General features: G+C 42.4%; 1 protein-coding gene across 1 annotated transcript in view; it reads left to right on the top strand.

The window, feature by feature from the left end:
- GRK4 (G protein-coupled receptor kinase 4) overlaps positions 1–25433 on the top strand; it is a 74584-nt gene that overhangs the window by 28779 nt on the left and 20372 nt on the right. Inside the window, exons 5-10 of the mRNA XM_008577975.1 lie at positions 3380–3480; positions 6108–6200; positions 7162–7225; positions 9557–9697; positions 13520–13710; positions 22269–22306. Of these exons, the coding sequence (XP_008576197.1) occupies positions 3380–3480; positions 6108–6200; positions 7162–7225; positions 9557–9697; positions 13520–13710; positions 22269–22306 (628 nt within the window). The remainder of the gene's footprint in view (positions 1–3379; positions 3481–6107; positions 6201–7161; positions 7226–9556; positions 9698–13519; positions 13711–22268; positions 22307–25433) is intronic.

Genomic DNA, 25433 nt, shown 5'->3' with positions numbered 1-25433 from the left:
ATAAATGAGTTTGGCAAGGTAGTAGGATACAAGATTACTGTACAAAATTCAATTGTGGTTTTTTTTTTTTTTTTGTCTTTTTCGTGACCGGTAAGGGAATCGCAACCCTTGGTGTGACGTCGCCCACACTGTGCTCAGCCAGTGAGCGCACCGGCCAGTCCTATATAGGATCCAAACCCGCGGCAGGAGCGTCGCTGCGCTCCCAGCGCCTCACTCTCCCGAGTGCGCCATGGGGCTGGCCCTCAATTGTGTTTCTGTACACTACCAATTAAAATTTAAAAAGTTAGGAAAGCAATTTCATTTACATAACATCAAAAAAGAATAAAATACTTAGTTATAAATATAACAAAATAAGCGCAACACTTATGCACTAAAAACTACAAAACATTGAAAAATTAAAGAAGACCTAAATAAATGGAAGGACATCCCATGTTTATGGATCAGAAGACTTAATATTGTTAAGATGGCATTACTCCTCAAATTTATCTATAGATTCAATACAGTCCCTATCAAAAGCCTAGCTGCTTTGTTTGCAGAAATTAACAAACTGATCTTAGAATTCATACAGATATTCAGGGTACCCAGAATAGTGATAAACTTCTTGAAAAAGAATCACGCCTCAATTTCAAAACTTATTACTACAACAGTGTGGTACTGGCATAGGGGTAGACATATAGGTCAATGGTATAGAATTGAGAGTTCACAAATAAATTCATGCATTTACAGTCAATTGACTTATGATCAGGGTACCAAGACCATTCAACGATAAAGAATAGTCTTTTCAACATGTGGTGGTCAAACAACTGGTTAGCCACAGGAATGAATCTGGATCCTCACACCATAGACAAAAAATTAACTCCAAATGGATCAAAGACCTAAATGCAAGAGCGAAAACTATACAACTCTTAGAGGAAAGCATAGGTATGAATCTCAAGACCTTGAATTAGTCAATGATTTCTTAGATATGACACTTAAAGCACAAACAGCAAAAGAAATTGTAGGTAATTTGGACTTCATCAAAATTAAAAACTTTGTGCTTCAAAGAACACTATCAAAAAAATGAAAAGATAATCTACAAAATAGGAAAAAGTATTTGCAACCATATATCTAAGGGTCTAATATTCAGAATATGTAGAAAATGCTTACAACTGAACAATAAAAGGAAAACCCAATTTTTTAAAAAAAATAGAAAAATAAACATATTTTTTAACACAGGAAAATAAGCATATTTCTGCAAAATCCACCCCCCACCATTAGACTTTTCTGTTAGAGTTCCCTGTCTCCAAAATGTAAAAAGCAAGGCACTGAGTCCTTTGGTAAATTTGCCCTGGTAACACCTATTCTGGGAAACGATCCTTGTTTGTTAGTTTAAAGCCTCACAGAAGTCTCAGTTGTGCCTTTATTGTGTCTAGCAGCGGGCCAGTGGGACTGCTCCTCGAGTCTCCTCTCTGCACTCACCTCTCTGCTCGTGGAGACTAGAAGCATTGCTTTTCCTTTCCGTGGGAATAAATAACTATTAACACAAAAACTTTCCAAGATACTGAAAATAGGATCTCTGTTTGGAGTTAAATCACTAAACAGTTTTAATAGAATCAACCTGTCATTTAGTTTCAGAAAATTGAGACCTTTGGAAGGGAAATAAGACTGTTGGAATATTGGCTTTGTTTTTGAGAAAATTTTGTGGTGTTTCTGCTGTCTGCAGTGCCTGGAACAACACATATTTGTTGAGTAAACGAATGACCAGACTTCTTTTCTTAAATGGTAAAATGAATTGACCCGTTTGTTCTTATCATGGCCGTGCTGTGTAGAGAGAAACTGGACTCTGGGGTCTGGCAGGGTGTGGTTCAATCTCGCTCTCCCCCTTGTTCCTGTGGGTGCACTGGCATGTTTTGTAACTTCCCACACCTCTTCATCCATCAGAGTTGTTGTGAGGCTAAATGAAATAACATACATTAAAATGCCTCAAATGTATGAGATAATTTAAATGACAGCTATTAATCATTATTAATTATAAAAATAGTGTTGACTTTTTAATGCAAGTTTTCTCATTGTTGCATATTTCTATCAGTAGTTCAGTTTCTTTGATGAAAGAGCTGCTTCAATTTATAAAAAACACAAAGCTTTGCTGTGGTAACTGGGCTCTACCGCAGTCAGAAATCAGTCTGCAATACGTTTGTTGTTTCTAATGACAAATTAAGTGTACAGCTGAACATGGAGACAGTATTTTTTTTCATTGAACCTGAATAATGGTTTTGTCGTGTGTTTTCTTTTTCCACAATCCTTACCTTTTAATTTCATAAAGAGGATGGGAACTGGCACTAGGGCCTCTGTGAGTGGGAATGTGAAGTGGTAGCACCTTTGGAGGCATTTTCACAGTAAATACCGACATTTAAAATGAGTGTATCCTTTGAGATAGCAGTTCTATTTTTAGGAATCTATCCTGTAGAAACATATGTGTACAAAGATGTTTATGGCAGTGTGTTTGAAGTGGGAAAACTGGCAACTAGAATGTTCAGTAGAGTCAGAAAAACCCAAACACTGGAAAACCACACAGTCATTAAAGAAAATGTGGTCACTCTATAGGTGTTAGCATTAAAATCTACATGTATATTTTTCCCATTTGTATGAGGAAAAAGAAACTGTGTGTATTTCTGAGGGTGTGTGTGTTGTGTGTGTGTGTGTGTGTGTGTGTGCATGTGATTTTTAATTCTTAATTGTAGTTAAGAAGCACATAAAAAGATTTATCACCATGACCATTTCTATGTATACAGTTCAGTGGTATTAATTACATTCACATTGTTAATGCAGCCAGTCTCCAGAATTTTTCCATCTCACAGAACTGAAGCTCAGTACCCATTAAACAACAACTCCCCATTTCTCTCTCCCCTCAGCCCCTGGCAACCACCCTTCTGCTTTCTGTCTATGAATTTGACTACCCTAGGTACTTCAAAAGTGGAATCATATGGGATTTGTCCTTTGTGTTTGGCTTATTTCTCTCAGCATAATGTCCTCAAGGTTCGTCCATGTTGCAGCATGTGTCAGAATTTCCTTCCTTTTTAAGGCTGAACACTGTTCCATCACATGGATAGACCACATTTTGTTTGTCCATCCATCTGTTTATGGACACTCGTGTCATTCAACTTTTTGACTGCTGTGAATAATGCCACAGTGGACATGAGTGTGCAGACACTTCTTTGAGACCCTCCTTCCCACAACAGGCTGAACTCCAGTGAGGGGACTGGGTGGAGGGTGCGGATGGCATTTCAACTTGTGTTTTACACTTTATGTTTTCATTTTTTATAATAAGCATTAGGTTCTGTATGTGCTAAATTATGAAATAACTAATTGTTGTGTATTTGGTTTGTACTGTATTAATAAGTTGGCAGCCTCTTTACCAGAAATACCTCCAAGTGTTGTGAGAGAATGTAGATCAAGACTGAAGCAGAACCCTTCCAAAAAAGTCTTTGAGGAGTGCACTGGGTAAGTGGCTGGTGCCCAGCCCTGTACATGTTATCTGTGGCTAGCCCCAAGATAGATGGGCTTGCAGGAGGTTGCTCCGAATGAGACAAGTTCTTACCAGAGTACTTTCCAAATTAAAATGATCACTCGCACTAGAAAGAGGTGACTGGAGAGTAATAAGTACAGTACGTAAGTGGAACACTGAAACGGGTCATGTTGCTGTGTCCTAGCATCCCTGTGATGGCTCCGGGCCCTCTCCGGTCAGCCTTTCAAATGCTCGTGTCTAGGATGAAAAGATTCCGATAGAATGTTTTATTAAACCTAAACACTCACCAAAAATGTCTTTTTTCTGGATCTTTGCAATTTGGACAGGATAATTCTAAGGCAGAGAACGTTGGGTAAATCCAGCTTCTCTATTCACACAGGAGAAAGAACGGATTCTGAGGTGCTCTGGTCTCAAACGTGCAGTGCTGTGTGTGTGTGCGCAGATAGTCACTCGTTTGACAGATGAGGAGGCTGAGGCCCTGGGAGCCGTGGGAAAGCTTGTTCTTTGCTCAGAGGGCAATTAGAGTGACATATCCATTGCATTTTTAAAGATTGCTCTGGCTGCAATTTAGAGGATGGCTTGAAAGGAGGAAGAATGGGTCCAAGACAATGGCCTTAGAGTCTGTGGCAGTTGTTCAGGTGAGGTGTGAGGGCTGCCTGCACTAGGGCGATGACAGTGGTGTGGAGGTAATGAATGGATTTCAGAAACAATGAGGAGGCTGATGGGCATGGGGACGTGTCAAATTGGAGGTGTGTTTCAGTCACCAAGCGAAGCCATGAGGTAGACAGCTAAATCCTGAGTGTTCATCTGAGAGGCATAGGAGACTGGGTTTGGAGGTCATAACCTCTGCTGAGGTCTGACTGAGGTCGTGGCAGCAAGGCCGGTGGTAGGAAGTGTGGACAGAGTGATAACTGGAGAGCCTGTGGGCCCTCTCCACACCCATCACTCTTCTGCTCACACAGTCTGGCATCTGTCCCCTCCCTCCACCACTGTAGGTTATTGGTGACCTCAGTCAGAACTGCGTTGTGGAGGGAGGGGACAGGTGCCAGACTGTTAGTGGAAGGAAGGATGATGCTTGATAAAGAAGCCAGATTCCAGGCCTGAAGAGAGGCCATGTGCTGGGGACACAGGAGCGGGGGGTGGGGGGGACATTTCAGGAGAAGGGATGTGTCTGTAGTAGCTGCTGTGGAGGCTATGTAGTTTTAATGCCCAAGGAGGTTTTAAAACCTTATCTTAGACTTATCTTGATGTTTCAAGTGGGGCACCAAACCACAGAGAGTTGAATTCATTCATTCATTCATTCAACAAATAATTTATTTAGGGTCTATTATGTGCTAAGCACTGTCCTAGGCACTTGGGGTATGTGGGCGAATGTAACAGACAAACTTCTGCCTTCAATCAGCTCACGTGCAGCAGGGGATGGCTCACCTGGCCCATGCTAGGGCGTGGGGGGCTGGGTCTAGAACCTGTGATACTTTAAGAAGGTGACTGTATTGGAAATAAAAAACAAGGCTTCCTGTCTACCCATGGCTTCCTCCTGAGGCATAGGTGCTCTGCACAATGAGGAGCTGAGTGGTTTAGAAGTTTATTCCCTTTGGTGAGAAATCCAGTGGCCAGTCCCATGTCCCACAGATAAGTGGATTTCATCTCATCTTTCTGCAAGCCAGGTGTGTGGCATTGGACTAGAACCTTCCTTTCTGACCTTCAGACTGCTCCTCGGAAAATGGATTATAGTAGATGTTCTCTAGGATTTTTAATTTCAAGCCATCTTTTATTCTTGTTGGATATTCACATTAATGGAATTCTAATGTTTGCGACTTAAATTTCCTCTGCAAAAAGATGTTGGCCCTGTCTGATCACCTCCCTCTGGTATGGCAGACAGGACAGGTATGGTCTTGGGTCCCTGGTTAAGACCATCCTGGGGCACTGTGGTGAAAATCACAATTCTTCCTCCCTTGCTCTGGGATGTTGAAGAAGCCAGGGGGGAGGGGCTCGTCTTTCCGTCCTTCCTTCGTTCTTCAGATTCCTCTCCTGGGTGTGTACGTGTCCTTGTGCATGTGCGCTAGAGACGTGGGAGTAATAACAACAGTGATAGCCTTGGAAGGGCTCATCCACTTACCCCTCTCAGTGACTGTTTGAGGTGGGCATGAATACTACCCCTATTTTACAGGAGGAGAAACTGAGGCCATAAAGGTTGGGTAACTTACCTCAGGTCCCTCAGCCAGTGAGTGACAGAAGCAGGACTTGCCTATCCAGGTGTTCTGGCGGTTCATGCCCTTGACCTCTCTGCTGCCGTATAGGTGACTCTTTCACTGAATCTTGCACTGGGGAGGCATGTTGCTTGAGGACAGAGCAGTTGGCACCCTCCTATGGACACATTCCCCAAGAAGAGTTGTCCTGTTTTACTGCTCTTCTCGTTGCTGTTTTGCTGCTGTTTTCACTGATGGCATTAGAACCTAGTGTGAACTCCTATAAATGCAAAGTCAATATATTGAATTGTGTGTGATGATTGATTTTCATATTCAGTGCTCGTTAATGCACTAAAACAGTTTTCATATTGTAATGCAACAAATTTATATAATTGCATAAAATCTTTTTCTAGAGTTGTTCATAACTATTTAAGTGGGAAACCATTTGAAGAATACCAAGAAAGCTCATATTTTTCCCAGTTTTTACAATGGAAATGGCTGGAAAGGTATGTTCTAATGTTAAACTCAATAGTAGTGCATACTGATTGATGCACTGTCAAAATACTGTTGGAAACCTGGAGTTGTATATGGTATTTTTGTACAGAAATTATTAATAGGTATTGTACACTTTCTTCTGATTTAATTAAGTCTGTTCTCTCTTTTTAAAATGGCAGTTAGCCCCGCTGGTGCAGTGGTTAGATGGTAAAGCTTGTCTCAGACCTACAGTGACATGACGCGATGCAGGGACTGAGGCTTTGTGGTGCTTTGCAGTCTAAGCCCCTGCTCAGCCTCCTGCCAGCTGTGGCCTCAGGCAAGCAACATAGCCTTTATGAGCTTCTGGTCCTTGTTCTGTACAATGGAGTTAATTATAAAATCACCTGGGAGATGAGTGAAATGCCTAGCATGATGTTTGGTGCATAAAATACGTGCTCAGAAAGTGTTAGCTGCTACTAGTGCGATTACTATTATTACCATTATCATTGATGGATTAAGTTTCCAGTTCTAGTTCATACATTTTCTTTTGAGATGCTGGATATAAGCATTTCTTTGAGGTTCTTTTTTCAAAGGACAGCATGCTGCATATGTGTCGTTTTCCACGACAACTATCTTGCTGACAGGGTCAAGAAGGTGTGCCTAGACTGTGCCATGACTTAAAAACATTGATGTTTCCTAGTGTGGGCTGATTGCAGACCTGTCTTTAGTTAGTAAGAATAACTGGACTGTTTGGCATCTTGCTTTAATGTTTTCAGTCCATCTTAAAAGTGCTCATGTTTTTCTTAGTGCAAGTCGAGAGCTGTCCCACTGCGGGGGTGTCACAGTCCCTGACTACAGACGCCCTTTGTCCTGGGCATTCCCTTTGAGCAATATGGTTCAATAAATAAGGCTAAGACAGGAGCTAGATAGGCTTTTCTGTTTTAAAATAACAATGCGATGTGAGACCTGAAGCTTTTTTTTTTAATTGATTAGGCAACCAGTAACAAAGAACACATTTAGACATTACAGAGTTCTGGGAAAAGGCGGATTTGGAGAGGTGAGTAACGTGTGCCAGCTGCATGCAGCTCTTCTAGATAGGCCGATGGCAAGGCCATCACGAGGTGTGGGCTCCAGGCAACGCTCAGCTTCACCAGCGCTTTCATGTCCTTATTGTGCGCTGTGGGAGTGACTTTGGCCAACTCTGAGAATTAGGATGGAACGTTGAGCAAAAGGTACTTTGCTACAAGTTTTTAAAAAAATCTCCTATCTTTGTGACTCCACTTCTACTTAATATTTCTGACAGAAGCTGTTTTCTTGTGCTCAGTGTTCAAGCTCAGTCCATTTGTCCAGATTAGAAGACTAGATTCTGTTTCCATGTTGTGGAATTTCCATTATTCTATTTCCATAATTTAGGAATACCCCTAAAATTTATGTAGTACAGAGTACATTATTAAATATGCTCATTTAACCTAACTCTGTTTTGACATATATGTACCTTGTACCTACATCAAAAGGTGTCTGAAAATGTGTCAATTTGGAAAAATCCTAAGGAAACTTACAGATTCATGATAGGTGGTGTTTAAATACTATGGCTGTCCTAGACCGAGAGGTCTGGGGTGAGTGGACAGAGAATAGCCTGCAGTTCTGGTTTGGTGATGTAAAGAGATTGTTGGTTACCTCGTTAATTACCTGGAGTGATCATATTCAGTTCAAGGGTATTAAGTCCCCAAGAGCCAGGAGAGCAGTTGGGTAACTAATGTTGTATGTTTAAGTCAGAGGCGGGTTACACTGCCCAGGTGTGATCTAAATCAGGCATGCTCCCATATTGCAGTTAAAAGGAAAAGCTGCCAGTATTGCCTTAAAATTAATTAGAAATCTGACCCAAGAGGCATTACAGTACAAGTGAGATCTGTTATACATTTTCAGTTTGACATGGCAAGAAATTGGTCAACATAGTTACTACTTCAGGAAAATTAGCAGTTTTATGCCTCTAATGCAATCCTGGAGACCTATTAGAATATTCTGCTCTTTCAGTCCAGATTCCCATAGTGCACTTGCTTTTCCAGATGCTAACACCTCTTCCGGTGGTCTTGAAAGGGCAGATGTAATTGGTCTTATTCTGACAACAGTCATTCTTTTGCTTGTGCTTGAAGTCCTCCAAAACCGATGTGTAGGTTCTGCGGCAAGCTCAGTGGAGGGTTGGGCAGGAGTCTGCCTTCGCAGTTTCAGAGGCAGCAGAGAATAGTGGAAAGAGCATACATTTCGGAATTGGGCAGACCCGAGGTCAAGTTCCTGGCCGTCCCTTCCAGTTGTGTGATCTTGGGTTCACCATCTTGCCCTCACCCTTAGCAAGGGGATAATAATAATCCCTGATCACTGGATAGTTGTGTGAAGCAAATGACTGTTATGTCTAGCTCCCTTCCACCTCTGCCTTAAAACGAAAGGAGATTACAAAGCATTACCTATTCTATAGTATGAGCCCAATTTTGCCCTAAAAGGCAGGGGTGGGGGGCAGGTATGCATTCTTACATACACATGTACCAAGGGAGACTTAGAAGTCTGTTTAGGAAGATACTAATGATAGTTGTCTTGGAATTACAGGTGAGTTGTTTTTATCATTGTCCTCATTACTTCCAATATTTTCCACAGTGAACTTCATATTACTTTTACCATCAAAATTATTTTATTGATGGATACAATTACATTATATCTTATGTTTGCTTTTAAAGTAATCTTCTGTGTGGAGTATTGTGTGTGTGGGGTGGTTGATGTGGGTGTGTCTGTGGCATGCAGTGGGTGAGAGTCACAATATCCATTTATTGATAACCCAGGAGCTGGGGGACTGGTCCCTGGGGGCTCTTTATACTTTCCACTTGTGTATGTTTGAAACTTTTCATGATGTAAAGGTAATATATAAATACTACCTTAAGAACTAACTAATAGAATAAAGGTATGAAAATATATGAATTCTATGAAATGTATTTCCCTGTATTCTTGAATTTTTTAATTAAAAAACAATCTTTTTAGTTTCATATTTTAAAGCTTTTGCTCTTTTACAAATAAAACAGACATATTGGACGTATTTAAATTAAACAAATGCACCATGATCACCTCTGAACAAGTTCCAGTTGCACCCTGTCCTAGAGCTTATAAAGCACAGCGTCATGCTCGCTTGGTTCTCTCAGTGGCCTTTGTTGATGAGAAGCTGAGAAGAAGGGACAAGCTGAGAAGTAGGGAGCAGCTCCGTGTGTCCACTATTGATGTGGTCTGGGCTCGTTAAACACTGTTGCTGGTCTTTACCACAGAGGGTTATCTGCAAGAAAACAGTTTTCTTTGTGTGGCCTAAGAAATGTCAGGTGTACGTAAATTTTTTTTTTTTTTTAACTAGGTTTGTGCCTGTCAAGTGCGAGCTACAGGAAAACTGTATGCCTGCAAAAAGCTAGAAAAAAAAAGAATAAAGAAGAGGAAAGGTGAAGCTATGGCTCTAAATGAAAAGAGAATCCTAGAGAAAGTGCATAGTAGATTTGTAGTAAGTGTCTCCTTTTAGCCTTCACTGTGTATTGCTTGATTAGTAGCACTTTTATCAGCTGACCTGCTGCTAAGCTACTTTGGGTCAAGCCTTAGAAGTCATTTGGGGTTTTTCTCGATTTACTTTATGTGGGGTTCTGCTGTCTCTCGCTGATAGCAGGTGATAGGTGCTGGGAACAGTTTTGTTTTTAGTAACAGCCTCTTCTTTCCTATCCAAACCCTACAAACATAAAGTAGATGAAACCCTGCTTCTGACCACTGCCTTGTTATGATCCGTATCCACCACCGCTCATTCTGTCAGTTGCTTTTCACGCCTTCCAGTGAGTGTACAGAGGATTGTCAAGCTCTAAGTTCCTTGGTGTTTCCTGGTGAAGTGCTCTCTCCTTTCCTGTGACGGCCAGAGCTCATCTCAGCTTGCTGTCACCTCCAGCCTGTGGGGCACTGTGACTTTGATGTGCTCGAAAATACTTTCTCTTGCCTTCTTCTCATGTGGGCCTCCTCTCTTTGGCTTCAGTCTGTTTTCCATCTTTTTCCTTTCTCTGACATCTGGTAAGTTTGCCTTTAGGCCCTCAACTAGCATATTGCAATTGTATGAAGCCCTCAAATTCCAATGTTCCTGTTACTGGTGAGGACAGAACATTGGGCAAGCTGGTGTGTGAGTTTCGAGGAGCAATTCCAGGCTTTGGGCTGTGCGCTGTGTGTTTTTCTTCTCCAGACCTCGTTTCTCTCCACCTAATTATACATTTCCTGCAGCATCTACTGCAGTAAGAAGGCTGGTGAAGGAGAGTGTGAACAGTGTGAAATAATTTGTGGTGTTGGAGTTACTTCCTCAAAGTCATTTATTTCTCAGCACTGAGGTCAGCTACTTTGTGCTGGGGAAAAAATGTTCCAAAACAATATGTCTTCACAGCCAGCATCTGAATTTAATAGCACGGGTTCGTGTGTATGATTTGTCAGTCTCACATGCAGCATCATGAAAATCTTCAATAAAATGGGCTCATCTTGGAGTTGCTTTGCACATATTTATGTAACTACTTCAAAACACAGGAATCCACATCTAGCTTTGTGAAAGAGACATAAGAAGTAGTTACAGTTTATTCTATTTAAATAATTTGGTTTCTGTATTGTTGGCCTCTCCCAAGGACAGATATTTTTCTTCCTCTATGATTCTGTTTTTCTCTCCATGCTTACAGTTGATTAGTGGATTCTGACCCATGCTGTGTCACGTTCATCCCCACCGTCAGCCTAACCCACGGCAACAGCACCTCTCCCTGGAACTCCCTGCCTCTGCCTGGGTTCTTGCCCCTCACGATCTGTTCTCCATGGAGCAGTACAGGCAGTCTTTGGAAAAGTTGAATTGGTCATACACTTTCCTGATTAAAACTCTCCAGTGGCTGCCCATCACACTAACAATACAGTTAGACTCAGATCTGGCCTGAGGCACTGGGGGACCTGGCTCTTGCAGCCTCTGTCACCCCATCTCATCCCACCCTCTCCCACATCAAGCCTGGGACCTGGCCGTGCCATCTCCCTGAAGCGTGGCTGCCTCTTTTCTTGTCTTGGATCTCATTCCCTCCAGGAATTTTATGTCTGTCTGATGTTTTCTTTGTGTTCATTCATTTGTCATCTGTCACCTGCCCAATATCCTGCTGACCTGTGATACGAGAATAGCTGTGCACCCAATCCCTAGAACAAGGCAGGCTGATAGAAGGTTCTCAGTATTATTTTAATATGTATTGAGTGAATTTCAAATGAATATTCACAAGAGGAGAGAAAGTAAGGGGTCCTTGTTAATTCAAAGGAAGGACTAGTGAGAAATTCTTGCGGTATAACTCTGGTGTGTTCCATGCCAGCCCATGACCACAGTGGGCAGCAGGGCCTCCTTGAACACCTCGTCCCCTCCTCTCCCCTGTACTCAGTGCTCTCCCCCTCTACCTGCAACTGGTATTTTCTTTCTTACTGTTTTAATACATTGTGACCAAGTTGGATTTATTCTAGGAATGGAAACCAACTAATTTAAATTAAATTGCATCGCTAAAATAAAGGGAAAAAAACATATAGTCGTCTCAGTAGGTGCAGGAAAATCTTTTAATAAAATTCAATCCTATGTCATGATTAAAAATTCTATAAGCGAGCCAGGCATAGAAGGAAACTTTCTTTGAAAAATCTCTAGCACACATCATACTTAATGTGGAAATATTGAAAGTTTTCCCATGAGATCTGGAATGGAACTGGGATACATGCCGTCACCATTCCTATTCAGCATTAAATTGGAGTTTCTAGCCAGTGCAGTAAGATAGGGGGAAAGGTGAAAGCAATTCAGGTTAGAGAAAGAAGAAAAAGAGGTAAAAACAGTCATTATTTTCAAACATCGTGATTGTATGTGGAGATAGTCCCAGACTTTCTAGATAACCAACTGAGGATTTAGCAAGGGATAAGGATGTGAATCAGATGCAAACAATTAGAAAATAGACATTTGGGCTGCTGGTTAGTTCAGTTGGTTACAGTGCGGTGTTGGTAACACGAAGGTCAAAGGTTTGGATCCCCATACTGGCCAACTGCCCGGAAAAAAAAAAAAAAAAAAAAAGAAAGAAAATGGACATTTTCAACTGAGGATTTAGCAAGGGATAAGGATGTGAATCAGATGCAAACAATTAGAAAATAGACATTTGGGCTGCTGGTTAGTTCAGTTGGTTACAGTGCGGTGTTGGTAACACGAAGGTCAAAGGTTTGGATCCCCATACTGGCCAACTGCCCGGAAAAAAAAAAAAAAAAAGAAGTAAGAAAATGGACATTTTATTGATACCATCAAGAAACATCTAAGTCTAAGCAAAGATATAACAAAATTGTCCAAGACTTCTAAACTGAGAACTATAAAATGCTATTACAAGAAATTAAAGAAGGCCCAAATAAACGAGGGAGACCATGCCCCCAAATTGGAAGACTCAGTGCTATGAAGATGCAGTTCTCCCCAGTTGATCTGTAGATTAAATGAGTTGAATGCAGTCCCAGTTAAAATCCCAGTAGGATGTGTGTGTGTGTGCGTGTGTGTGTGTGTGTGTGCGTGAGAGAGAGAGAATTGACATACAAACCAATAGAAAAGTGAGCAAAAAACAGGCATTTTACAAAAGAGGATACAAGTGGTTACTAACTATATGAAAAAGTGTAAGAAAAGTGTCTAAGTTTCTTATATATTTGCATATACCAAGAAATGGAGATTAAAATCACAATAAGATACCTCTATACCTCCATCAGGATAGCTCAAACTAAAAAGATTGACAATACAAAGTGTTGGAAGGATGTGGGAAAGCAGGACCTCTCTTGCACTGCTGGTGGGGGTGTAACTTGAGTGCTGAATGCAGGTGCTCCCGACGTACAGAATGTTGGTGCACAAATGACTAGAGCACAGTTGGAGGAATTGTAATCTGAAGTGTCTTTGTGAAGTTTTGCCACCTATTCACTGAGACATAGAAAGTTCTCTCCTTTTGATACAGAGCTGCGGTAAGATCTTCCATAGGTTAAAGATCCAAGAGGTACGTTTCACACGGTGTACATTTCTCTGAAGCATATATTATTTGAGTGTTCAAAATTAATTAATTAATTAATTTATTTATTTTTGGAGTTTGGCTGGTTAAGGGGATCCGAACCCTTGACCTTGGTATTGTAACACCATGCTCTAACCAACTGAGCTAACCAGCCACCCATGGGTGGTTCTAATTATAAATCCAACATGGATTATGGAAATATTTTTAGCAAATAGAGTAAATTACCAAGGAATGAGCAGGGCTTTTTTGTGCTTTGTTTTTTATGATGTTGTCTTTAGGTTAGTTTAGCCTACACTTATGAAACCAAAGATGCCTTGTGTTTGGTGCTAACCATTATGAATGGAGGGGATTTGAAGTTTCACATTTACAACCTGGGCAATCCCGGCTTTGATGAGCAGAGAGCTGTTTTCTATGCTGCAGAGCTGTGTTGTGGCTTGGAAGATTTACAGAGGGAAAGAATTGTATACAGGTAAGAATGGTGCTACCTGCTGGAGCCCATGAGCCTCAAAGCCTGTTCCTCCCGAGCCCTAGGCTTCCCCCATTTCACACTGGCCACCTAGGGGCTGGGCAGGAGAGCAGCTGAGAACCCCTTGGTGGTCACTCACACTGCAAAGATGGCCAATCAGAGGTGACCTTGGTTTTCTTTTTAGTTTCTCTTTAATCTCTAATAAATTGTCTTTTTGAAGCAGAAGTTTATTAATCAAATAAAGATAGTGCTACTCACATAAGCATAAGAGCCTATTTCCAAGATTCTTAGATAATTTGACAGTTCTAATAAGGATATTCAGTGTGTCCCACCAAAATAACATAACAAATTTCTTAAAATAATATATTCTTTTTTTTTTTTTCATCTTCAAATTCAGTAAAGAAAATCAAATTAAACTTAATAGTTTGTTTTAATCAGTATATTACATTTTAGGAAAAACAGTTCCTCCATTTATCCCTTAAATGCTGGCATTCCTGGTCTCCAGTCTCTTCTTAGTCACTCTCCCTGGGCTGTTTCATTCATTCCCTTGTGTGGGTTCATCTGCTAGTTATGTGCAGATCATTCTCTAATAGATATTCCTGGTCTCAACCTTTTGGCTAGAGTCCAGAGGGACCTGTATATCTCTTGCCCTCCCCCTCCCCATCCAGTTGGTCACCATATTTTCTGGGGCTACAGGCTTATTTCCTGTCTTCCTTAGGTCAGCTGGCAGGTAGAAACTTGACGGGTCTCCTTGACAGAGTCTTGCCCCAGTCCTTTTCCATGAGGTTGCTGACAAGGTCTTTCTGAATGCAGTTCTGATCCTGTCATATCACCTCCCTCTGGGGACCCAGTAGTGTCTCCCTTGTTACCTTGTAAGCCAGGCCCTTGTGACCCTTTATGATGAGGCTCCCCACTTACTTCTCCAGCCTCTTTTGTGTCCTGCTGCTGCCACATGGGACCCTCTACCCTGTTATATGAGCATATTTGCCTTTTCCAGTATGCCTCATGTGTCCTCAGGTCTCTGTGCCTTTGCACGTTCTTGTCCTCTGCTACGTGCCCTTCTTCACTGCAGCCTCTCATCCTGTCTCCTGTCATTATGAGAAACTCCTGCTTGTCTTTCCAGAGTTAGCCCAGTGATGTCCCACTTCCTGGCAGCAGAGTGCGCACTCCCTCTCCAGTGTCCCCACAGTACTCCGTAGTTGTCTTCTCTCAGAGCAGGCCATGCCACACTGTGAGCGTCTTAGAAGTCCTCGATCTTACTTATCCCTATTCTGATGGGCTTTCGACTTTCCTTTGTCTTACATGTCCCATAGGCAAGTTAAATATCTGCGGAGGACCAGATACCAGGTGCAGCTTTGGGGTTGACGTGGTCCACCTTGAGTCATTGAGCAAGGGGTGGATTGTTGCCCTGGCAAGATTCCTCTAGAGATATAGGGAGTCGTCTGAATTGAGGATCCCTTGGTGCTGTTACTTAGAGTGAGTCTTGTGGCTCTGAAGCATGGAACAAACCTGTAAGAGTTTTGATTCCTACATTGCTCCTGGAGTAAGTCACAGTTTTACAGGTGGTTACAGTTAAGCCCCCCGTGCTTGCCTACAGTCTTAAGATGAATTACTGGATTGGCTAGAGTATTCCCACTTCCCCCATCCTTTAACCTTGGCTCTCACTTGCCCTCCAGGCTGAGGCAAGACACAGTCACCTGCACTCACTATGTGCTGGCCCATGTCTGCCTGTCCACCGCTGTGTCCACAGTACTTGCCATCAGCAGTTATCACTAAGTATTTGTTGAATGAATGACTGGTGGCTTTAAGCTTCTAATTGTGCCCTCTTTTTTCCAAGGACCTCTTAAAGCCTTACTTGCGTGCCTCCAAGGAAAGGTTTTTTGTGTCCTTTCCTGTTTTGAGAGATTGCCACTTCACCATTTTTATCAAACCAGGTTCCAGAAAGATGATCTTCCCTATTGCAGTACGGATAAAAATGCTTTAATTTTTCAGCAGTCTGAAGGTCAGGAACGAGGAGGAATATCTGTCTGAGGCAATTTAGGCAGGGCTTCAAGCAGTCGTTAGCAAACAAGATGTTACCAATCAGAATTGTAAGCCTCAGGCCACCTCACTGTCCCCAGGGATCTACCTGGAGAAGCACAGCTGCCTGGGGCGTGGTGAGGGGAAGTACAGCTGTGAAGCCTGGGCCTCCCCTAGAAGCTCTGGGACAGATGCTGCAGCACAGCTCAGGAGTCTGCCCAGGTGATACCTGTACTTTGTGGGCAATTAAGTGGAATATGCCTGAGATTCTTCCTAGGATTCAGGCTTTAAATGAGGCCCAGGCCTCATCATGGGAGGCTTCCTGGGGGAGCTAGGACTTAACCTGGAGCTCAGAAAGATTACCAAGATGAGAGCGGGGGAAGGAGAAGGGCTGGCTCTTCCAGGAGAGAGACCTGGAGGAAGCGGGCAGGGCAGTCCCCTGAACTGAGGCTCGTCAGGAGGCCAGGAGGAGAAGCAATGCTCAGGCTCTCTGGCCTCCCAGACCCTGGGCTGTGCCCTTTAGCATCTGTCATTTACATGGAGAAGAGATTAGGAAGTTAGTTCACGCCACAGTGTTACACAGGGCCTTTTATTCTGAGCATCATTTTCCTGGAGTATTTTGTCTTTTTTTTCTCTAGAATCCTCCTCCATTTGTTTAGATAAAATGCCTGAAACAGATTAACAAGTCACAAAAGGAGGGCCAGACTTCCTGTGGCAGGAACACTCCAGGGGCCCAGGCCGGTGCTAGAAGCAGGGAGCAGGGGTGCACGGTGTTGTTGGCAGAGGTTGTGTGGTTTTGGGGCTGTAGTAGTTTGTGACATACCCTCAGATACCTCTACCTGTAACACACTTTGTCTAAAATATTCAATGGAAAAAAAAGCAAATGCTCAGATCTCAGGTGGTCAAAGGAAAAAAGCAAATGAATGAAATAAAGTGTGTGTATGGGGAGAGGGTCTTGAGAGAACACAAGTGTCACACTTCTCAATGCATAGCCGTTCCTGATCTAGGAAGTCAGCCCTTCATGTAAAACAAAACAGCGAGACAAATGTGCATCTATTTCAGTCCAACCGAGTGTTTTCACTCTCAAACTTCTCTGTGACACATTTGTGCCTGCTTATCATGAAAAAGTCTAAAAGGAAATTGTTGCCTCTGGAGTTTCAAATGACTTTTAAAAATGCTGTTTGTAGATGTATACAATGAGTACAGAGAAAAAGCAATTTCAGATTAATGTCATGAAGGCCCCCTGCACCCCCTAACATCATAAGTTGTCCTCGATGTCACTATCAGGCAGAAGCTGGAGTTTGTATAATAGAGGGTCAAGCCTGTTTTTGTAATTCTTTTATCTTTAGGAATATGGAGGTTATAATTTCTAACTGGTACCAATTTCAGATATTTAGTGGATAAATAAGGACTTCAGTTGTTACGCAGTTACTCAGGTTTGGCACTGTTATGCATTCTCTCTTTGTGTGGATTGTTTAGGTTACAAAGCCAGTTCTCAGTTTGGGAGTTAAATTCTGCTGCTTTTCTTAACCATTGAATTGATTATTTTGCTTTATCTTTGTGGAAGTAGAGTTTATAATCCAGAACCTTAACAAGACATGTCTGTGCATTGTCAACTTTGTGTAATCTTTTGCAAATAAGTCTACAAACTTATAAAGTGATTGTGGAATGTAGGATAATTATTTGTAGACTTATCAAATGCTGAAAGATATTTCACTTGTACTAAAAGTAAATTTAGATGGTCTCTCACAGGGTTCAGGCCAGAAGTTTCTCTGACACTGTACTTATAAAAATTGTGGCATCTTTTGTTAGTTATAAATGTATGCGGACCCTGCACTGCTCATGGAAGCGAGGAAAGAGCTGACAGGTAGTGTTTTGAAGGATCAAGAATCACCTTTTTGTTCTGAGAGAGTGATGTTACGCAGTGAGATGGATATGTGAGATTCAAAGTGATTAGGGTGACTTTTAGGAAGGGTTTTGGGTTTTTTAAGATATAACTTTACCTAAGGCAGGAGGCAGGAGTCAGTCCACCACTTCGGGAGTAGCAGTGTGTTCAGTGTGAAGTCTTTCTTGTGGCACCTATTTTCTGCAAATAGCATGTCAGTGGGGACCGTCAAGGTCATGACCTCCTGTGTGCTGGATGTGCTCCTCACCTGTCCTCTCCTGTGAGCTGGAGCTGGCTTGCCTCTGTATGGTTACACAGCATCTGTTAATGTGAACAACCAAAAAGTAATTGCTCCATCAGGATGATCTCTGCAGAGTTTGAGCTCAGACATGAACCAGTTAAGCTTGTGGTGCATGCCCTTTTATTTTGTTTCCATGCATCACTGTGTTTAAAGAAAGCCACACAGTGTGATGTGAATAATGAAATGTTGCTAGAGGTGGTCAGAATCAACACCAACAACATTCATGTGCATTCTCAGAGCACTTTGGCATGCATTGTCATTTCATCTTCCCCATAGTCTTGTGAGGTCAGGATCATGAATCCACTCACAGAGCAGAGAGAGAGTTGGGGGACAAGGTACCCAAAGGAGGTCTAGCATTCTGTCCTCTTCTGTAACAAAAGGGGAAACCTGAACTCTTCGCTGGCAGTCTCATTGGAGTGTTCATTTCTGAAGAAACTTGACCCTTCCTGTATTAGATAAGATGCAAACCATGAATTTTTTACCCATCTGGAATGCTATAGTTGAAAATAATCAAGAGAGAATATCATTAGAAATTTTACTTAAAAAAAGTGGATGTTTATCTGTGCATTGGGTTTCCTTTTCTAGTGAATGGATTGTGGATGTAAGAGCAGATGACATCTTCCCCACTGTAAGAAGGAGAAGGGAGTGTGATGTGCAGGAGAATAGTGTGAGAAGGGAGGAGTGGTGAGCTTGGGCTTCTCAGACTTGGGCCAGCAAGCTGGGTCATTCAGGCCATTAGACAGTACAGAGTACTGCTATCACATTAGGTTTATCGGTAGCCGAAAGGTTCACATGTTCATTCAAGAAACACATGGAGTCCCAGATGTATACCGGATCCTGAGCCATGTGAACACACTCTGGGGAGCAAAACAGACACAGTCCTTGCCCTCAGGAAGCTTTTGATCTAGTAGCACAGAAGAGCTAGCTGTATGCAAGTGAACATGTAAATGAAGACCTAGTTATAATTTACAAGGAGTGCTTTGAAGGATAGGCTCTTTTGTTTTCTACCCTTTCTGAAACTTTTAAAATTAATTTAAAGAATGGCAGATTTCAATGTTTATAAGAACTGTTCACCAGGATGTGAGCCACCTTCTTCCCCTGGAAATTTCTGCCTCTTGCTGTCTGCTTCTCTAAACACAGTAGTAGCTGACAAACCCATTTCCTGCTGGCTCTCTGGCTGTCTGGCTGTCTCTGGAAAGGGGCCTCTGATTGACTCTGACCTTAGAGTCTTGCCCTGACCCTGCTGAGCTGATTCCCTTAGTCAAGACTATTTGAGAGAACACTGGGGAGGGAGCAGAGCTACTGTCTGCCTTGGCTTCCTTTCCTCCCTACCCCAGTGCTCTCAATGCCTTTTGACTGGAGCAGAGCTATTTTTCAAGACCATGTTCTAAATATCCAGGCCACACTAAAGTTGCAGTTACACCAGAGTGCTTGTGCCAATCTGTGCAATTCTCTTCACATTATTCCCAAATCGTGCCAAGCAGATTGTCCATCATATTGATGCAAAGCGATTCCTGTGCAGTCTGATTCTTATCTGTCTGTGCACAGTCTCGCTCCCTAAGAGAGGCTGGCTAACTGGCAGGACCAGTGACCTCAGGAGTGAGGCAGTGGTGGAAAACAGCACTTTGCGTGACAGGGCTGCGTCACGGAGATGGCAGGCATGGCCAGGATGAGGGAGGAGCAGGCAACAGATGAGCTGTGCACCAGGCAGCGGGTCAACACCTCCTCTCCAGAGATTATCTTGAATTTTGCCATTTCATGATTAATTCAAGAGTCAATAGCAGGTTGAACAATGGAATCCAGATGGGAAAGAATTTTTGTAACAGGAAGAGAAGGAGCACAGAGCTAGCAAAGTGAGCTGCTGCCCAGCCAGAACACTGGAGGTGTAGGACGACCTTTCAATGGCCTGAGAGCACAAGAGTCCGTACAAGGTACATACAAGCCAGCAGGACAGCGTGGGGGGGTGGGGGGGTGGTTAACTGTAAAAAAGTAAGAAGACAACGTTATTTCCTGTTCCTTAAACCCTCTGATCAGACCCTCATGTAAATGCTAAAGTTAGTTTTCCTGGCTTAAAATTGTGATTAGATCATCACTTTTCAAGCCAAAGGAAACCAAAAAAAAGTTTGTCTAGTAAAGCCTTCACTTGACAGTTGAGGAAACTGAGCCCAAGGGGGTGGAGTGACTTGGCCTGAAATGAAGCTGATGTCCTGGCCTCCTGATGTGACATCTGGTGTCCCCTCCACTATGCACCCTGTGCCCATGCTTGGAGGAAGATTGAAGAGAACTGTTAAGTTGATTTAAAGCCTGGAGAAGTAGTTTTGGGGAAGTTTCAAGAAACGAGAACACTTTGCAGCCCAAAGCCGTGGTGCTTGTTTACTATCATAAACCCAGTGTGCAGTAAGGGAAGGGTATAAGTCGGGGTGACTTTGGGATTTGTCCTAGCTTGTCATCTAGCATTTGTGGGACCTGATCAACTTCACTGCACCTCAAGAGTATACCTTTCTTGTCTATATCTACTCTGAAGATTTTTTGTGAGAGTTACAGGCGATAGTACACGTAGAATGCACAAGTCTTGGCATACAGTGAGCATTCAGTGAGTTAGCTGATATTACTACTACTCTTATTATTATTATGTGAAATATATACAGGTACTTCTTAGAGCAAGAGCACCTGCTGCTGATTGCAACAGCTGAATGCAGAACTGGAGGGACGGGGCTAGGGCTGGGCTTCCTACACTCTCTGACCAGCCTCGAGGGCCAGATGGAGCCTGGGTCTGGTTGGGCCCAAGGCTTGCATTCTGACCAGCTCCACAGCAATGCCGGACACTTCGAGCAGTGAGGTTTCAGGTGGTCCTATGAGACACATAAAGTAAGAGGGGTGGGCATGTATTCTGTTGATGTTGACCATAGGACTGGATAGTCAAGGCGGCAGTGGAAATTCCATGTCAAGAAGGGTTGTTTAGTTTTCGATAACATTTATTGGATTTTTTTACTACAGAAAAGAATGAAGGAAAAAACAAAAATGCTCGTCGTCCCACCGTCCACATAGCGCAGGACAGGAGCCCTTGGATAGAAAACGCAAACAGCACAGAAGACGGGCCTCCGCCGGCCCCCCAGCCCCTCTCCCCGGCATCTTCCTGGAGGTCGTGCTTGTGCAGCTGCCCATGTGCGCATGCTCGCATCCACACGAGCTGCCAGGCAGAGGCCTTCCTGTCACGCTGGGGTTGTGGTTGCTGAGCTGAGGATCTCTCACCGTGACTGAGTCTGAGCTTACTGGGGAGTGCCGGCCTAGGTTCTCCGCATCGCCCTTTGTTCCCATCTGCTTCCCTAGTTGCTCTTGCGTTATTTCTGGGGCGATTGTTCAGCTCTGCTGGCTTTAGACCTCCTCCTGGGTTCTAGTGATGTGTCTGTAGATTGGCGGGTAATGCTCAGGGAAGCTGAATGTTGTGCTGGGGCCACACGTGAATCAGAGTTAAATACAAGTCCTTTAAAATAATTTTTTTCTCTGAAAGGGAAAAAATGAATAAGTAACTTGAATTATTACATTTAAGACATTTTAGTCTTTATGATTTAAAATTATTAGAAGTTGTGGCATCCCTGTACCTTCACAGTGAGCTTCAGATGACAGTAACGGCTGTTTATTATGTGCTGGGACATGATCTCAGCCAGACCCTGCAGTGACCCCATGAAGTGTGGCAAGCAGGATCTCTCCACTGCACAGGAGAAGACACTAAGGCTCAGGCAGGTTAAGGGCACACAGCCGAGATTTGAATCGTATCTGCCTGACCCCCAAACTGAGGTCTTCTAATATGGGACATTTTCCGTTGTTGAAACTTAAAAAAAAAATTTTTTTTTTTGGCTAGAAACATCTTTTTTTGTTTTTTAAAATCAATATACAATGTAAACCTTTTTTTGTGGCCCTTTACCAATTTCTCCTAACTCCACCCCCCTTTCCCACCTCTGGTGTCCTTAGTTCTGTTCTCTCCTTTTGAAAGTTTAAGGAATTATTGTGATTGTTGTATCTTTCTTTTTTTGTCTGTGTGTCTATTAATGTTAAGACAAATTGAGCCATGTTCGTTAAGGAATAATTGCTCTCCTCACAGCTGGGCTGCACATTTAATCCCTGAATTGTCTTCACATCTCACTGTACCAAGCAGCTCATTTCACACTGTCATCATGTGTAAGTTGTTTGTTGAGAGGAATTGTGTAGAAGTCTTGTCTTGCCATGTGGCGACTTGAAGGACTCCCTGAGGCTCACTGCTGTAGAGACACATCTGTGGTTATTTCTGCTGGGTGACCAGGAATCACAGTGTTGACTTCTGAAGAACTGAGCTTTTTGTTGTTTCTTTCCTTGCAGAGACTTAAAGCCTGAGAATATTCTCCTTGATGATCATGGTAAGTGAACGAGCTTTTCATCTCTATAGACTTTGTTAGAGGGACTTGCATACAGAAAGTTACTGTGGACTTAGCCATTAATGCAGAATGGAAACAACAACAAAAAGAAACTCTTCGGTATGTATTCTTTAAAACAATAAAATATAGACAACACTGTCATTCCCATTATTTGGGCCAGAAGCAGAGATGGTAACAATTTTCAGTCACAGGTTGAGTTTTAGGAGCACATTAAAGTGAACTCAAAGTGAGAACATTTTCTCTCTCCTGCTTCTTGCTGTTGAGCCACATCTTGCTTTATTTCTTTTATTTTTATTTCCACATCCCCTAGACATTGTCATGCTGCCCTTGGTGCTGTCCTCTTGTCACAGAGCATGTATCACAGCAGGGGCATGATGGCTGCTTGGGGACCCTGGGATAGTGGACAGAGAGTGGCCCTTTGGGGCTGGCTCCTTGTCAGCAGCATGAGCGCCTGCTCAGACCTTGGTTTCTCTGGAAAGAATGCAAGGATGCAAGAATGGTGGCCACTGCTAGGATGACTGGTTATATTCATGTGTAACTACATAAGCAGTGTTGGGAAGGAGCTATTTTCAAGTGATTTTTTTTTTTTTTGGCTAAGAAGGGTCTTACAGTCCAGTAGAGAGCTTATGACAAGGCCAAAGTGACTCCTACAGAGAAGAGAACAGGTGTCTAAGGTAAAGAGTCCAGAAGGTAAACATGGGGTGCTTTTGATGTGTAACCTCCTTTTATACATATGCCACGTGTGTTCATGCTTGTTATCTAATTTATGCGTGAAATACCCACCCTGTGAGGAAGGAGCATACTGAGATTCTCATTTTGTGGAAAGCGATACCAAGATATGGGAAGTAAATGTGCCCAGGGTTGTGTCCATAGCTTCTGGCCCTTAGCCTGTGGTTCATTCTCTGTGCCATGCTGCTAACCAGAGGTGGCCTTAAAGGGGCTTAAAAAGGAGAGGTTGCATTCTGTGGAAAATGGAGCGATCTCCAAGATATGTTGTTAATTGGAAAAAGTAAGGTGCAGAGCAGTGTACAGTATGCTGCCTTTGGGTAAAAAAAAGGGGGGAAATTGTTGCTTTGCCTCCCATGGATTTGTAACCCCTTTTCCCCTGGGTGATGGAGCCGCCAAAGATTACTCAAAGCCTATCTCTTCTGAGTAGTGAGGAGCCCTGAAAAGGGGTTAATTTCCTGGAACCCTCAAGAGCAAGGCATTCCTTCCATTTGGGAAATTAACCACAAATTGGGGTTCTCTTCCTGCATTTATTCTCCAGACCAGGAAGTTCCAGGAAGAGAACATAGGTGGGGTTTTTGCTAAGTACAGTTTAACAAGTTTAACAATAGAAACTGGTAACATTCAGTAAGACCGGCAAGGTCACATTCCATAGTGCAATTTGCAACAAAAGCTTGATTTTAGCAAACATTCTCCTCTTACAGCAATTTCCCAGTATCTTTACATATCAATCAGTAACCTGTCTTTGAGCCAGCAACCTTGCTGTGTTACAATTCTTTATCTTACAACAGAGACCATATAGCCTGGGGAAATTTTCCGGTCCTTTGCGAGGTCAATATTTGAAACTGCAAGGCTTTGGAAAACCAGGCCCCATGAAGTACATTTGCTTTACACATACTCCACAGAAAATAATGTGTATTTGTATTTGCTTATATATACATAAAGAAACATAAAGGAAGAGTCATAAGAAACTATTAAAAGTGAAAACAAGGTTGGGGGAGCAGAACTTACACTGATACTGATAACTTGTTATGTATTTTTAGTAGATTTTTCTCTGAGTAGCTCCCTCCTTTCCAGAACTTTACCTTACAAATTTGAGCTGACCCATATTCCCCAAATTCTAATATCTGCCTCCTTAACTTAGCAAGACCACCTACTTTGCTTAGGTTCCCCCTTCCTGGGCCGCCATCTGAAAAGTGCTCCTTGGTAGAGGAAGCAACTCCTCTCTCTCCTCCCCGGAATCACAGTCCTCTGCTGCCATCTGCTATATTTTAATTGTTTTGGTGAGAAAGCAAGTTTTGTATCAGTTACTCCTACCTGGCTGGAAGCAGAAGTCCCTGACATTCTTAACTTTAGTACATTCCAATTTATGAATTATTTTTCCATCATGTCTAGTGCTTTTTGTGTTTTGCTTAAGAAATCTTTGTCTACTCCTACAACACAAGATGTTCTACGTTTACTTTTAAAGTATTGTGTTATCTTTCTCACTCACTTCTGTGATCCATCTGGAATTGATTCTTGTGTATGATGTGAAGTAGAGGTCAAGGTACATTTTTTCATATATGTAACCAGTTGACCCAGCACCATTAATTGAGGTCAACTATTCCCTATTGCTCTGGAGTGCCACACTGGTCATAAATCAAGTGACTTTATGTGCATGGATCTGTTTTTAGATCTGGACTCCATTCTGTTTCCTTGGTTGCTGTTTTTTGTGTGCGTGTTTGTTTTATCCTTGGGCCAATACTGTGGTTCTTAATGACTAAAGCTTTAGCAAGTCTTGATTCTATTAATCCTCCAGCATTACAGTCCTTCTTCAAGATTTCCTTAGCTATTCTTTGACTTTTTCATTTCCATATGAATTTTTATAATTCGTCAGTTTCTGGGGGAAAAGAACAACAATGTGCTGGGAATTTGGTTGCAGTTTTGGATCTATAGGATGATTTTTGGAGAAATGACCTCTTAGTATTGAGTCTTTCAATTTATAAACATAGTGTATATTGTTCTATATATTTGGGTCTCCTTTAATTTCCCTCAATATTGCTTTGTAGCTTTCATTATAAAGGTCTTACACATTTTGTTATTTGATGTTTTTTAATGGTACTGTTTTTTGTTTGTTTGTTTGTTTTGTTTTGTTTTGTTTTTAATTTTATTTTGTCGATATACAATGTGGTTGATTATTGTGGCCCATTACCGAAACCTCCCTCCCTCCTCCATCTCCTCCCTCCCACCCAACAATGTCCTTTCTGTTTGCTTGTCGTATCAACTTCAAGGAATTGTAGTTGTTATGTCTTCTTCCCCCCCCCCCGGTTTTTGTGTGTGTGTCTGTGTGAATTTATTTATTTACTTTTAGCTCCCACCAATAAGTGAGAACATGTGGTATTTC

Source organism: Galeopterus variegatus, unplaced genomic scaffold, assembly GCF_000696425.1.
Source record: "Galeopterus variegatus unplaced genomic scaffold, G_variegatus-3.0.2 Scaffold1613, whole genome shotgun sequence".
Taxonomy (NCBI): Eukaryota; Metazoa; Chordata; class Mammalia; order Dermoptera; family Cynocephalidae; genus Galeopterus; species Galeopterus variegatus.
Note: the sequence above shows the minus strand (reverse complement) of the source record. Positions and strands in the feature narration are given on the sequence as shown.